Source organism: Octopus sinensis, linkage group LG7 (assembly GCF_006345805.1).
Source record: "Octopus sinensis linkage group LG7, ASM634580v1, whole genome shotgun sequence".
Taxonomy (NCBI): Eukaryota; Metazoa; Mollusca; class Cephalopoda; order Octopoda; family Octopodidae; genus Octopus; species Octopus sinensis.
In genome coordinates, this window is record NC_043003.1 from 12,575,007 (window position 1) to 12,592,091 (window position 17,085).

The 17,085-nt window shown below is 36.3% G+C and overlaps 1 protein-coding gene across 17 annotated transcripts in view; it reads left to right on the forward strand.

Annotated features, from left to right (window-relative positions):
* LOC115213920 (liprin-beta-1) overlaps positions 1-17,085 on the forward strand; it is a 488,566-nt gene that overhangs the window by 425,491 nt on the left and 45,990 nt on the right. For 15 of the 17 annotated variants that reach the window (XM_036504518.1, XM_036504513.1, XM_036504519.1 and 12 more), the window contains 4 exons: positions 4,701-4,807; positions 5,346-5,400; positions 9,449-9,600; positions 12,387-12,407. In XM_036504518.1, the coding sequence (XP_036360411.1) occupies positions 4,701-4,807; positions 5,346-5,400; positions 9,449-9,600; positions 12,387-12,407 (335 nt within the window). The remainder of the gene's footprint in view (positions 1-4,700; positions 4,808-5,345; positions 5,401-9,448; positions 9,601-12,386; positions 12,408-17,085) is intronic. The other 2 variants (XM_036504515.1, XM_036504523.1) reach the window with 1 other exon arrangement.

Genomic DNA, 17,085 nt, shown 5'->3' on the forward strand with positions numbered 1-17,085 from the left:
GCACTGGTTCACTAGCACTTCTTTATTAGTCAATTTGTTAAATACCTAACCAACTAACTAATCAACCATTTCTTTAATGTGCTGGTTAAACAGTCAGTCCCTAATCACCTTTTCAGTGACTTGCTCTCTCTCTTCAAGGTCTGCTTTGAGACTCAGATATGAAGCTTATATCTATAACAAACTATATAAAACCATATTTTTACTTAGAATGAGAGGTTGGATCTATCCAGTTTGAATATAAAACAGGTAGAATATTTTGGCCAGATGCAGCTGGTTTAAATGCTAAAGGGTTAAGGTACAATGTGTTGTCATAAACTGTGAACAGGATAGTGAGTCATATGGGAAGGGTTGTAATTGTATGCCCCTTTGGAGTTGGGGGTGAGGATTGGAAGATGAGTGCAGGAAAAAGATCATAGCAAAATTTTAACTGGAAGACAATATGGTGTGCTATCTAACACTATTTTGTTTTTAACACCAGCTGTAGTTTTAAAGTGGAAATTCTTAAAATAACTTTCTCGCTTAAACTTACTCTTGTTCAAAAAAATAGAATATATAAAGATGATGATAAGACATAACTGTGATAAATAATGCTATTCAGCAGCAGCATTGTAGTAGTTTTTTGTTTTTTCATTTTGGTATGAGATGGACAGTACCAATAACAACCCTTCTTTGTAACTTGGTTACATATCTTCTCATAACTACTTCTTTCCAGATCATAGCACCTTCCATAATCAACTGATCTTGTTTTTTTCATGCAGTGTTTAACTAAAGTTTGCTTAATATTCATCCTCATTATTGCTCGCTCTCTCTCTCTCTCTCTCTCTCTCTCTTCTCTCTCTCTCTCTCTCTCTCTCTCACTTTCTCTCTCTCTCTCTCTCTCTCTCCTGTTTTCTCTGTGTGTGTGTGTGTGTTTATATATATATATATAATGTGGCTGTGTGGTAAGTAGTTTGCTTACCAACCGCATGGTTCTGGGTTCAGTTTCATTATGTGGCATCTTGGGCAAGTGTCTTTTACTATAGCCTTATGAATGGATTTAGTAGATGGAAACTGAAAGAAACCAGTTGTATATATATATGTGTGCGTGTGTATGTTTGTGTGTCTGTGTTTGTCGTCCCAACATCACTTGACAACCAATGCTGGTGTGTTTACGTGCTCGTAAACTAGGCTTACAAAGAATAAGTACTTGGGTTGATTTGCTCAACTAAAGGCAGTGCTCCAGCATGGCTGCAGTCAAATGACTGACACGGGTAAAAGAATATATATGCATATGCTGATGTCGCATGAAAAGGACCTGTGCTGATACCACATGAAAAGTGCTGGTACCATGTAAAAAGCAGCCAGTATATTCTGTAAAGTGGTATGCACACATACATACAAGAGTGTCCAGCCATAGAAACCTTTCCAGCTCCTGTCAAACCAGTCAACTCATGCCAGCAGGGAGAAAGGATGTTAAATGATGATGATTGATGATATATGTGTGTGTAGGGCATCTCGCTGTAGAAACTCTGCCAGATCAAGACTGGAGCCTGGTGCAGCCATCTGGTTGCCAGCCCTCAGTCAAAACCGTCCAACCCATGCTAGCATGGAGAACGGACTTTAAATGATGATGATGATATATATGTGTGTGTGTGTGTGTGTGGAGGCGCAATGGCCCAGTGGTTAGGGCAACGGACTTGCGGTTAGAGGATCACAGTTTCGATTCCCAGACCGGGCGTTGTGTGTGTTTATGGAGCAAAAACACCTAAAAGCTCTACGGGGAGGGGGTGGGCTGTTGTACTCTTTCACCACAACTTTCTCTCATTCTTTCTTCCCGTTTCTTGAGTAACGCTGCGATGGACTGGCGTCCTGTCCAGCTGGGGGGAACACATACTCTACAGAAACTGGGAAACCAGGCCCATGAGCTTGGCTAGGCTTGAAAAGGGCGACATTTATCATGTATATATATATATATAATATATAAAATAAAGATGTGTGTGTATTTGCTTTTCACATGAAAATGGTTACCAGTTACTTCCATACTTGTGATGCTTGAATAATTTGACCTCAGACACATAATAGGATCTTCAGTTAATTCTTTTATCAAAATTAAATAAAAAGATATTATTTTCTGATTCACTTCTTTAAAAAGGTTTCTCAACATCAACTTCCAGTATTGACATAAAAACGGCGAAGTCTCTCACTCTCTGTTTTAATGTTCAGTATTTGTAAATAACTGTAAATTACTGAAAGAAATATTTATGAAGTTCACAAATTTAAATATTCAGTACAAGATAGGTTTTATTGTGCTTTTATTTATACAATTTTTTCATTCCATGTTCGTCTCATTCATTTTCTGCAATGTTTTCTCTCTCTCTCTCTCACATACACGCACGCGCGCGCACACATACACACACACACACACACACACTCCAGGTTTGATTTCATTCTGAACTCGCACACTTTGTTAATTTCCGTAAAAATTTTTGATTTATTTTTCTTTTCGTACGCCATATTCAGCTCTGTTTTTGGATGTATGCTTATGTACATTGATGTATGTGTGTGTGCGTGAGTAAAGGGGTGTGTTGTCATGTAATACGTACATGCATAAATACATATGCATACATCTTTTTTCTATGTATGTGTGTGTGTGTGTGTGATAGAGAGAGAGAGAGAGAGTGGTGTCCAAGTGGCTCTCCCTCTCGTTCTCTCTCTCTCTGCCATGCACACATGCATACAAGAGATTTATGCCTATTTATTTATGTATGTGCGTATACGTGACAACACACCCCTTCACTTGCTCTCTCTCTCTGTCTCACACACACAAACATGTCCATTTCAGCTGATGTTTGATACTCTGTGTGTGTGTGGTGTGTGTGCGTGCATGCATGCATGCTGTGTTCGACAATCATCAGAAAAAAGCAGAGGAATTTTCTTTCTTGATGCTCCTGGTGGCACCTGTAAAACATTTGTAACATTGCTTCTCTCCAACGTAAGGTAACAAAAAAGAATTGCAGCTGCTGTACCATTGTTGGCTTTGCTGCCATTATTCTCCCAGGAGGACAAACGGCACATTCTGCTTTTAAATTACCATTAAACCTGGTCACAATTGACAGTCCAATTTGTAACATAAGCAAAGATTCAGGTTTTGACGATGCCACCTTATCATTTGAGATGAATGCACCATGTCACGTAGAAGCTGTTGGTAAGACCTCACAGGACATCAGAGGCAACACTAAATCTATGGGAGGAATTACATTAGTTTAACCAAGAGACCTCAGACAGACATTACCAGTCATTCTGAGATTAAAAAGATCTGATGAAATAAAAGCATGCATTAAGTCTTCACACCAATGGAATAAAGTACTGGAATTCTTCTTCAATACTAATGTGCGAGCTTTATTACATGGGGACCAATGTAATAAATAGGTCCTCCATTTAGGATATGGGAAAGTACCATTTGGCTCATATTTCTATCATGGTGAATTCCCCAGCTGAATTGAAGAACAGGGTATTTCCAGGCTAAAGTGATAATTATAATTCACATAAATGGTTGTGTGAAAAGGCAATTCTTGCTCCAAAAATGAGACAGTAGCAAGAATTAACCATGAATTAATGAATAAGATTCCAACAGTCATTAAGAAGTACAAAGCAGTTGATTCAGTCCTTCATGAAAATTAAGCTGTCCATTACTCAACAGAGTTCCTTAATTCTCTTGAGCCACCTGAAACTCCTCCACATAAACTTTTTCTGAAGGTAGGAGTCCCCATAATGCTTCTAAGAAATTTAGATCCTCAATTATGCAATGGGACAAGGTTGATTGTGAAGACATTACCACCTAAAGTGACAGAAGCTACCATTATCAATGGATGTGCCTCTGGGGAAGAGTCTTTCAGTTCAAGAATTCCAATCAAATCATCAGACATGCAATTTGAGTTCAAATGAACACAATTCCCAGTGCGACTTTACTTTGCAATGTCTGTCAATAAAGCTCAAGGTCAATCTTTGATATCTACTGGCTTGCTTTTCTCATGGTCACCTTTATGTTGGTTGCTCCAGGGTAGGTAGTTTGCAAGACTTATTTGTCTCTGCTCCAAACCAGAAAACAAAGAATGTTGTTTACCCAGAAGCTCTTTCGTAATTTCCTTCAACATATGTGGTAGAATTTATCTCTTTTCATAAAAGTAGTAAATTTTGTATTTTCAGTTGTTGTTGTTGTCGTCATCGTCGTCGTCCTCATCCTCGTCATCATCATCATTATTATTATTTTGAATTCAGAATATAAGGAAAAATTTCATTTTTGGGCAACACTGGGTGTCTCTGCTAATCTTTATATATAAAAGTCAAGTTGTGTGTCTGTCTCCTACGATTTAGATTCCTAACTACTCCCACATTTTGCAGTGCAGTTTAACCAAAACCAGGTATCTTATAGTCGTGATTCATATCGAGCCCTTCTGGGTATTAGTGCGCGTCTACGATGAGTCTACAATTTTAAAAATAATTTACCATCATTTTTTTCCATTTTAATGCATTTTTTCGCTATTATATAAGGGAAGTAACTCTCTAAAAATGTCTACGATGAGTCAACGATTTAAAAAAAAATTTACCATCATTTTTTCCCCATTTTTAATGCATTTTTTTCCCTTACAAACCCGAGCAACGCCAGGTGATACTGCTAGTATATATATAATGTTATAATGGATTTTGTTTGTTGTTTATAGCTCTGGACGATCTCATGGCTAACTTTGAAGATGATAACAGCTCTACCACATCATCTATGTCTCCCTCTACTGGAAGTGGTGGAAAAGATACAGCTGATGGAACAAAGGTATGGGATTTTTCTTGATTTTTTTTCTTTTTCTAATTAATACAATTTCTATTAACATATAAAGTGTTGTTCTCTCTCTCTCTTTCTGCTGTTATCTCAATTATTTTTGGAAACAAATTCTTTATCTATCTATATTTTTAATAATTTGTCTTTTATTCCATTAGCAAAATGAAGATGATTTCATTTCCTTTCTGGAAAATCAAAAGCTCAAAGCTTGGCTTCTTTGAAAGCATTCGATATTTAAATTAGTTCACTATTTCAGTAATTCTGATCTGATGATCAATAGTAACATAAGACAGTTTTTACTATAGAGCTAAACTGCATTTAATATATTGTCCAAAATTAATTCATCTTAAATTGAATACATTTTTTTGAAAAATCAATGCAACCTAAATGCCTTTTAATACATCTACCTTAAATGAATGAAATCAATATTTTGTATTACTGTTTTACTAATCAATCAATACAAACCTATCATCTATATAGAATTTTGTTTTCTTTTAAAAAAATGACACCTTTCTTTTCTATTTGCTTACAGTCTGACGATTCAAAAGACAAACATTTATCTGGCCCTAGTGCCACAAGTACACCAGGTATGTATTTCCATTCCATAGTTTTTTTTTTGTTTTTTGTTTTTTTTTTTTGGGGGGGGGGGTTATGTAAATGTAAACCAACATGGTATTAGTATACTAGTATACTAAATAGTCTGTGGAAATTCATTTACAAAATCATACATTAATTTTTATTCTATTTTGTTATCAGAACATTCTTTTAAACTAGTAGTTCTCAAATGGGGTCCCCATGACCCTGGGGGAAGAGTCCATGTAAGAGTTACTAAAATTTATGTACAATAAATCTATTACATTTCTATAATACAAAAGAGTTTTTTTATTTAATTTCTAATAATATTTAATTATAAAAATATAATATTATTCTATTTTGTTATCAGAACATTCTTTTAAACTAGTAGTTCTCAAATGGGGTCCCCATGACCCTGGGGGAAGAGTCCATGTAAGAGTTACTAAAATTTATGTACAATAAATCTATTACATTTCTATAATACAAAAGAGTTTTTTTATTTAATTTCTAATAATATTTAATTATAAAAATATAATATTATTCTATTTTGTTATCAGAACATTCTTTTAAACTAGTAGTTCTCAAATGGGGTCCCCATGACCCTGGGGGAAGAGTCCATGTAAGAGTTACTAAAATTTATGTACAATAAATCTATTACATTTCTATAATACAAAAGAGTTTTTTTATTTAATTTCTAATAATATTTAATTATAAAAATATAATATTATTCTATTTTGTTAGCAGAACATTCTTTTAAATCAGTAGTTCTCAACTGGGGTCCGCATGACCCTTGGTGGGTGGGTGGTGGGGTGTCCATGTAAGAGTTAGTTGCTAAAATTTATGTGCAATAAATACACAAGATATTTCAACAGTTTTTTTTTTAATACAACTTCTAATAATATTTAATTATAAAAATATAAGGATTTTAAAAACTTCAAATGTATATGGGGATCCAGTAGACTAAAAAAGGAATCGGGGTGTCCACATGCAAAAAATGGTTGAGAACCACTTTTTTAACCCTTTCGTTACCATATTTATTTTGAGATGCTCTGTGTTTCTTTCATTTAATTTTAAATATGACAAAGAATTTAGTAAAATAGTTTTGTTATCATGAAGCTTGTGTTAGAAACATAAATTGTGAGTAAGGTTTGGTGGAAGATTATCATTCAAAACTTATGCAAACAAGACATTTGTACTACAGAGCCAGAGTCAGTTTCAGCTGGGTTGGTATTGAAAGGGTTGAATCTTTAGTTAAGGATGATGATAATGCCCATAATTCTTTACAGGGCCCCTTAGATTAGTAGAAGTGGGTGTGGAAGGTGTCCCCAAACCAGAGGATTGCTTTAAATATTTTTAACAGTGTAGACTTTACTAGAAGCACCCAACATGCTGGGGATAGTGTTAAACTGGGCAGCAGATCACATCTGTCATCCATGGTGGGATTTAAACTCAGAATGTAAAGGGCTGGAATAAATATCACAAGGCATTTGATCCAGTGTTATTACATTTCCTCTAATCTTCTACCCAGCAGTGGGTACCTTTTTACAAAACAATGAAAGGCAAAGATGACTTCAGCAGGATTTAAACTCAGAGTCCTGAGTCAGAACTAAAACCATGAGTTACTCTATCCAACTTTTTTATCATCATCAGTGGTTTTACATCCATTTCTCCATGCTTGCATGGGTTAGACAGAATATAGTGAGGTGGATTTTCTGTGGCCAGATACCTTTCCTGACACCAATTTTCACCAGTTTTTAAGCGGAGTAACACAGATGTGCTCACACACACACACAGACTTCATCAGTCAAACCCACTGGCAAGGCTTTGTTGGCCTGGAGCTATAGTAGAAGACACTTGCTCAAGATGTTATGCAGTGGGATTGATCTTGAAACCATATGGTTGGAAAGCAAATTTCTTAACCACACAGCCATGCCTGTAAAAATTTGGGATAGAAAACATAAGGCAGTGACAAAAATGATTGTTTTGCACTGGAACTAGTAAATATAATTAATTGAATGGATGTGTATTTATCAAGTTTGTTCCTTCCCCAAATGGTCCAAGATTGCTAATTAATTGACTGGATGACTACTAACAAATATTATCTCAATATAAACTGAAATGGTCTCTGAGGTAATTGAAAAGAGATAAGTTTCTAACAAGCCAATCCTCAACCTGCTGTGAGTTAATGAGGGAGCCTCTGTATGAATGCTTGACTTGCTAGAAATAACAGCCAAATCTCTTTCTTTTCAAACCCTAACATGGTAAGAGTAAGATACATTGGATGATGTGATTCCGAATGTATAGTGCCTGACAAAAGGGGGTTAGGTGTGGGTGGGCGAAATGTGGTTGCAGCTGAAATGTCTTTGGTTATAAATCTATTCAATTAATACTGACCTGGGATTAATCAACAACAACAACTGGACTTCTGGAATGGTCAGGTATGACATGAAGCTGTTGCAACCTTTACTAGAAATAACAACCAAATTTCCCTCATATCATACCATACTATCTAAAAAGGATCAAGACACGCAAACTAATGTGGCCCTGGAGAGTGCACAATGCCTGAAAAAGACAAGCTGCCCTTGGCTGAAATATCTTTGGTCACAAGTCTGTTTAATCTGTGATGATGACCTTGGGCTAAACAACAGCTTTTTTTTTTGTTTTTGTTTTTATTAGTTGAAACTATTTAATTTTATTTATTCTGCTAATGTCATTTGAAAAACCAATTCCATTTCATCACATTCTGAATTTAAGTGATAATTACCCATTCATGGATACCATTGAGTAAGAAGAGTCACATAAAACACTGGTATTTGCTGTTTTCTATTATTGGGGATATTTTTTTTTTACAATTAGTGGGTTATCCCTCTCTCTCTCTCTTTCGGAGAGGCACAAGCACCTAGACGCACATATACACACGCGGCAGTAACTTCCGCCTGCCGAATTCAATCACAAAGCTTCGGTCGGCTCGGGGCTATAGCAGAAGACACCTACCCAAAGTGCCACGCAGTGGGACTGAACCCGAAACCATGTAGCTAGGAAGCCAGCTCCCTAACCACACAGCCATGCCCGCGCCTAATGCTAATTTTTCAATTAGCATAGTTGTGTGGCTAAGGAGCTTGTTTTGGGTTACATCCTAATGTGCAGTACCTTGAGCAAACATTCAGGCTGACCAATGGTCCGTAAATGAATTTCGTGGATGGAAACTTTGTGGAAGCTCATCGCACTGGCCCCTGTGCCGGTGGCACATAAAAAGCACCCACTACACTCTCGAAGTGGTTGGCGTTAGGAAGGGCATCCAGCTGTAGAAACACTGCCAGATCAGACTGGAGCCTGGTGCAGCCTCCTGGCTTCACAAACCCCAGTCGAACCATCCAACCCATGCTAGCATGGAAAACGGACGTTAAACGATGATGATGATGATTCCCACTATCATTTGACAACCAGTGTTGGTTTGCTTACCCCACTGTAACTTAGCGGTTTGGCAAAAGAGACTGATAGAATAAGTACCAGACTTAAAAGCTAGTTACTAACGCCAGTTTGTTCAGCTAAACCCTTCAAGATGTGCTCCAACATGGCCACAGTCCAATGACTTAAACAAGTAATAGATAAAGGGTAAAGGCTATCTCACTTCAGTTTTAACCCTTTTGATACCAACCTGGTTGAAACTGCATTTGATTCTATAATACAAATGTCTTGTTTTCAAAAGCTCTGAATTAAAACCTTCTACAAAACCTTAGTCATAACACTAAGCTTCCTAACACTAGCTTAATGATAACTAAGTTATTTTATTAAACTCTTAGTTATATTTATATGAAATTAATTGAAAGAAACACAGAAAATCTCAACAGAACCATGGTAACAGAAGGGTTAATGGAATTTTGGCTGTGTTTTGTTTACTGTCATTTGCAATTACTTTAACTGCTAGCTTCTCTTAACTTCTGTGCAAATGAAAATAAAAATACAAAACACACGTATACATACTAAATCTTTTAAAATGTGTATAAATTTTTCTTATGGAAATTGAAATATTTTTTCTCTCTTTCACTTCTAAATTTAAAGGCAGTACAACAGTGAAACAGAGATCCAATAGCCAAGACAAAGCACAAGTTAGTCCAATATCGCCTGCTTTGGGGGATGCTGAATTAGATCAACGGGCAGGAACTTTTGTTCGTTCAAACAGTTGTGAAGAAATATCAAATTCAACAGAAAAAGTGAGTGCTGCTATTATTTTCATTATTTTTAAATACACATCAAAAGAAAAAAAAAAAAAAACCTCTATTTTCTTTATGTAATATATTCATTAAAGTCAGGCATCATGTATAAAGGATCATCTTTCATTTTGTTGGCTGTTTTAACACAGCTGATGTTGTAATTGTAGCTTTTATTTTCTTTAGAGTCTGATGCATCTTCAGTTTTCTTTAAATACAAAAACAAAAACACATCAATTCACAAAGAAGTTTATCATCATTTTCAATGCAGTTACAGTAATAGATGCTCACCATTTATTATTATTGTTACACCAATATAATCCATTAAGAAATCATTATCATATTTCAAGGTGGTAAGCTGGCTGAATCAGCAGATTGTTGAGAAAAGTAATTAGTGGCATTTGTTCGAGTTCTTTGTGGTCTGAGTTCAACCCCCACTGATGTCAAATCTACTTTTCGTCGTCCCCTTAATATCACCAGTCTTGTGCTTAAATCATAAATCATTATTATTGTGTTTTCAACTGTTTTATGCAAGCTTGTTGTTGTTTGCTCCTTCTCGAGCCATGCCTGGCTCATAAGGGCCAGTTTCCTTGGCATATAGGTTCCCCACCTGGACGGGACGCCGGTCCGTCGCAGGTGAGCTGCAAGATGCAGGAGGAAAGTGTGAGAGAAAGTTGAGGCGAAAGAAGCAGCAGAAGTTCGCCATTACCTTCTGCCGGAGCCACGTGGAGCTTAGGTGTTTTGCTCATAAGCACACTCTTCGCCCGGTCTGAGAATAGAACCCGCAATCCCTCGACCGCAAGTCTGCTGCTCTAACAACTAGGCCATGTGCCTCCACAAGCTTGTTGTGCTCCACCATGTGCATCTTTATGTTCTTGAGGTGTGTGCTGCATTTTCTAAACAGGCTTCTGCACAATCTCCATCCTATGCTCCCACCTACAACTTCAGAAATCCTACCAACTGCCCACTGGGATCCTGCCTCTTCAAAGCCATGGTCCATACATCCACCCTCACATCATCCAGTGGTATTGTGAGATAATGTACAAGTATGATGGCCAACAATTTCAAGTGAAAATACTTGCAGCATATGCACTCCTCCAGGTGTAGGTACAACAAAAACTCCACCCCTCTGTCCCACCTCACCCAGTATTAAATGGAGTATACTTAACAGGGTCCCACCTTACTTGCCTGAATTCATAATTGCCATTTTAGCCTCTGAGAAACACTGTACATACTCCTACAAATTGCAGTATCCATTATTAGAAACACAGATATTTCATATTGTTGTCATCAAACCACTGACCCCTGATAATTCCTAATATATTATCCTGGACGGCTCTATTATGCATGCTGCCTGTACAGAGATTACTGCCCTCCAGTGATCCAGTAGGCATACTTGGTACATCTGTGCCATCAATGGTCAGTACACATCACTGATGAAGTGGCATTAACATCTTACCTTCTTTCATATGTGGTGAGTCTTCACTTACCATCTGTTGTCGCAAAGTTACCACTACATCCACATGGCTGTAACTGACCATCAGACATTATACTCTCTCTCTCTCATACATAAGCCATTTCTCACCACCCCAAATACTACACTGACCAAGTGACATTGTTATCTGCCTGCTTTAACACAAGGAGTGCTTCCATCCATTATCTGCTTGTGTTGAGTTATCACTACATCAATGTGACCTGAACTGACCAAAGCTGGTTAAGTCCTCTCTCTAATAAAGAAGTTCTTTTGGTTTTCTTCAATTTGCTTTTGAATGTCTGAGGAGATGGGTGTGCTTCCACATCCATGAAACTTTAACCCTTTAGTATTCACGTTATTCTGTCAAAAGTAATACTTATTTATTCACATTGTTTTAAATTAATCCTGCATTATCTTGTAGCTTTGAGATTTTGATGAAGTAACTATTCATATTTAGAATTATATAGTAGGGCTGGTGTGAGAGGCCAGATCTGGCCAATTTGAACATAAAACAAGGGAGAATATTTTGGCCAGATATGGCCGGTTTAAATGCTGAAGGGTTAAATCAATCAGTTACTCAGTAAATATAATTCTAACTATATACGTTGATTACTACTTCTCTTCGTTTGTTCACTTGTAAGTAAATGTTTGGAAGGTTCGTTAAAAGTAGTTGATAATTAACAATGATGATGGGTGTACCAAAAACATAATAGCCTGAGTAAAAATAGGGTAGGTAATGTTCAGGGAGCTGTTATTTCTGTACTGACAAAAGATTTCCATTTTCATGGTAAAAGGCAGATTGTATAATGCTTGTGTATGGTGGTGGTGTTGCATGAGTGAAGCATGGGTCTTTAATGAAGCAAACATGCTTCACAGAAGACATAATGTTAGTATACATGAAGAAATTTGCATGAATGGGTTAGAAAAAAAAACTAGAGATACGAGGTGTTAAATTAAGTATACAAGAGAGAAAACTTTTATGGGCATATAATACACGTGAAGGATGACAGGTGTAAAGAAGTGTGCAGCACTCCAGGCAGATTGAACCTGTGGAAAAGAGACACTCAGGAAGGCATTGACAAAATGATGAAGACGTTACTTTCCTCTGTAACACATTATATAAAAATTACTTACATTTAATGTTTAGAACATTTTTATTTCTTTGCACTGAAGGTTTATACAGATCTTCTACATACCACCAAACTTAGTGATATAACCCATTATTGAAGGCAAAAACTTACAGATTTATCTCTTATAGATATATATCACCAGTTATAGAAATTCTGTAAAAGTAAATATATTTCTCATATTTCAGCGTTTTTTCTGGGGAATTCAGGTAAATTGTAACATCTTCAAAGAAAGCTTCTCTGTTGTCGTTTTTTTTTTATTTATTGTTGCTTTATTTATGTTATGGTTATTTCTTATATTTTCATTATTATTATTATTATCATTAATATTATTTCTCTTGATGTTGTTACTGATATATTCTTAGTTCATACAAAAACACATTTATACACACATACATATCTACAAAAATATATTTCTATAGGTAAATAGCTATTTACATACATACATGGACACATGCACATTTATGAATACGGCAAAGAAGTGATAATCCCAGGTTGAAGTAAGCCTTATGAACTGGTTTCAATCTCAGGATGTAGTTACTTAACTTCTTAGAATTAATGAAAAGTGAAATAGCTACAGCTAGAAATTCTTCTTTGACATAGAATTTCCCTTTCTCTACGAATTTGAAGATTTTTAATTACAAAAGAAAATCCTTATTACAGCTATCTTCATTTATCATGAATCATCATCATCATCATCATCGTTTAACGTCCGCTTTCCATGCTAGCATGGGTTGGACAGTTCAACTGGGGTCTGGGAAGCCCGAAGGCTGCAGTGTTTCTACAGCTGGATGCCCTTCCTAACGCCAACCACTCCGTGAGTGTAGTGGGTGCTTTTTATGTGCCACCGACACAGGTGCCAGATGAGGCTGGCGAACGGCCACGCTCGGATGGTGCTTTTTACGTGTCACCGGCACGGAGGCCAGGCGAGGCTGGCACGGCCATGATCGGATGGTGTTTGTTACGTGCCACCAGCACAGAGGCCAGTCGATGCGGTGCTGGCTACGAATGTTTGGTTTAAAAAAAAAAACTGTGAAATGAATCAGTGATAAGTGAACAGTAAAACATGTTAAGGGTGGGGAGGGTAGATTTCATTCTGAGATCTCAAGATGTCCTGGGTGTTGTAGATGGTTGCTGAGAAGTTTTTGTTGTCCAAGCAGAATCTCTGATCACTGACCTGTATCATCAGACAACAATTTGTGATAAGCTCAGGATGGTCCACAATTAGCTTATTCTAGTACAGTGATAAATGAGGATAAATATAGATAAAAATAGTATGTTGTTTACTGGGGTAGGAGTGAAGTTCTTAGAATTTACTTATCTTATCAATGTCTTTGAAGAAGAAGGCATCCACATAATATTCTATTTTCAATCCTTTACATTTTGATATTTCATACTTGTGCAAAAATATTATCATAATCTTTCTTGTCGTTATTACTGCAATTTTTATTAGCGTTGTCATTTTATAATTTCTGTTTATGTATGCTTATGTTTCTGCTTTCAATTTTCTCTACTGTTCCCCCCACCCCCACTGCCTCCTCCAACAAATATTCTAGAACATTACTTTGTTCTGATATCTTTTCAAGTAGCTCTAAAACTATCTGAGATCTCTGTGAATTTTGTTTATATCAAAAGAACCAGTCTGTCAGTATTTCTTTTACATGTCTGTGTCCCTCTCTATATGTCTCTGTTTATTTTTAATTAAAGATATATATATATATATATAATGAATTCAAAGACCACAATATATATATCCAAACTATATCCAGCTAATAGGCTTCCTTGGTTCCTACATTTAATTCCTATTTGTGTATTCATAGTTTTTCATCTACTAAAATACATTTGATATTTACGTCAATTTGACTAAAAAATGGCAACTGTTTGACGTGATTATTGTACATGTGCTTTGACATTCAACATAAATTTTTTGACAAATTTGTGTCGAATATCAAAACATAATTCCATCAGCAATGTTTTCTAACCAACAGTAGCTATTTTTTTAGCCAAATTGACCAGTCAGGCAGATTTACTTATACTCTGAGACTAGAAGTGCGATGCTCTCAGTAGCTCAGCATTTTAATATTCTTTCTTACTCATTTCATGATCCCACATGACTATTCATATATACCTCATTTCTCTAATGAATGTTTTTTTCCAACATGTTCTATTAACAAATTATCTAAAACTTGATTACTGCAGTCAGACTGGAAAGCTCTGATACTAAGATTTCTGGTTTTGCTATTTTAATGACGATAAGGCAGCAAGCTCACAGAATTGTTAGTACATCAAACAAAATACTTAAAGGTATTTCTTCCGGGTCTATACTTTCTGAGTTCAAATTCTGCCAGAGCCAACTTCACCTGCCATCACTTCAGGGTTGATAAAATAAATATCAGTTGAGCACTCCTTTCTCTGAAATTGCTAGCTTTGTGCTAACATTTGAGACAGTTGTTTTAATGAAAATAAAGAAATTAAATTTTAAAACTTCGAATTACTTTTTCCTGTTTATGTCTACCGTCCTGAAATGTTACATCTTAACTGCAATGAAACCTAGACTTATCACATGAACTTTTAAGATCGAAATATCTATGGTTGATATTTGATCATGCATTTCATCATCATCATTGTTTAACGTCCGTTTTCCATGCTAGCATGGGTTGGACGGTTCGACCGGGGATCTGGGAAGCCAGGAGGCTGCACCAGGCTCCAGTCTGATCTGGTAGTGTTTCTTTAGCTGGATGCCCTACCTAACACCAACCACTCTGTGAGTATAGTGGGTGATTTTTACATGCCACCGGCACAGGTGCCAGGGGAGGCTGGCAGCCGCCACGATCGGTTGGTGCTTTTTATGTGCCACTGGCACAGGTATCACAACTACAATTTCCATTTGATTATATTTAGATATATATATCATGGACTCTCCTGTTATTAGACCATATATGAGGGTTTAACAATTTCTTGCAAAACAACCTCACAGAGTATTTATTTATAGTGATCAAATTTTTGTGCTCACATAAGCTCACTCACTCTATCAAATCGACATTACCTGTACAGGTGCACCGTGTGCCACATGTCAATTGATGATATGATTGCAGAACAACCTGAAATGAAGTGCTTTACTCAAGAACAAAACACAATGCCCCATCTGGGAATCAAACCCATGGTCTTGCAATTATGACTGTAACACTGTAACCACTAAGCTATGCACCTTCACACACATGCATGCACACACGTGTGTGTGTGTTTGTGTATAAAAAAACAGTCTTTGATTACAAATACATTGTGGATTAACCCATTAGCACTTAAACCAGCCAGATCTGTCCTCTCACACCTACCCTTGAATGTCATTCTAAAAATGGAATAACATCATTGAAATCTCAAAGCTTTGGGACAATACATGATTAATCCAAAACAATGTGAAGAAACAAGCATTACATTTGCTAGAGTAGCATGGATGCTTAAGGATTAAAAGAAATTACCTCTTTCATTACTAATTATTTATTGAAAGTTTAATTACTTATATATTGATATACTTCATTGACACCCACAAATATTAATAATCTTTTAGAATAAGGTGCAGGAGTGGCTGTGTGGTAAGTAGCTTGCTTACCAACCACATGGCTCCGGGTTCAGTCCCACTGCATGGAATCTTGGGCAAGTGTCTTCTACTATAGCCTCAGGCCGACAAAAGCCCGAGCAATATTATTCAACGGCAGTGCATCAGCATGGCCGCAGCTCTGAGCCGAAACTAAAAAAAAAACCCACAAATATTAATTTTTTAACATACCAGTGTAATTAATGCTTGTTCCTCCATCGTGGATTGATTAAATTGCATTTATACACTTCTCATTCTTCATCTTGTCATTTCCCATGTTAAGATTACCAGATAAATATGACCATATGATGTGTCTGGAATTCATTTATAATTACATTTCATGTTTTGTCTAATTTTTCTCCGGTTCTATGAACTTATAATGGTTATGTTGTATCTCACAAGGGTCATTATGCCCATAGTAACACACACACTGGTTCTATTTCCCTTCTTTATCTTTATTTGTCAATCGCTTAACCATTTAACCAATTAATTTATTGGTTGATTAATTAATTAATCATTTGATCATTCAATCAAACAGTTGAGCTTGTCAAAATCCTTTTGTTGCTATTCATGAATCCATCAATGACATACCCTCTCTACTCCAAGTCTGCTTCAGGTCATTTTTTTTTTGTTTGTCTCCAAGATTACAAATTCTATATTTATATTAATATGGATGTGACTGAGAATTACCATGATGGTTTGTTTCTTAGTTGCTTTCAAACCATTCTTACCACCAAAATTTCTTCTCATTGTAACAAAATAGTAACAACAGCAACATAAAGGTATTTGGATGAATTCTGTAAGCAACATTTACTATTGTGAATATACAAATGGAGGCCAAATGTCTGGCAACATTCTTTCAGTTATTTTTTTTTTCCATGTTTTCCTCTCATTTTGTGCGTCTTCAAATGCCATCTGCATGTTTTCTACCTATTGTAATTCTTTGAATATTGTAAATAATGTCTTTTTTTATATATTTTTTTTTTATCTTGGCTTTAACTTCATCATAGAGTTGTAGGATTGCTTTTAAAATTTATTTCTTTTTCCTATGTACCAGTATTATCCCTTGCATGTACATGGCTTTCATTGTATTACTGATTTTTAAAATTATTATTATTATGCTGGATAAAAAATGCTTAGCGATATTTCGCCCATCGCTCCGTTCTGAGTGCAAATTCTGCTGAGGTCGACTTTGCCTTTCATCCTTCCAGGGTCGATAAAATAAGTACCAGTTGAACACTGGGGTCGATATAATCAACTCATTCCCCCCACCCCACCTCAGACTTGCTGCC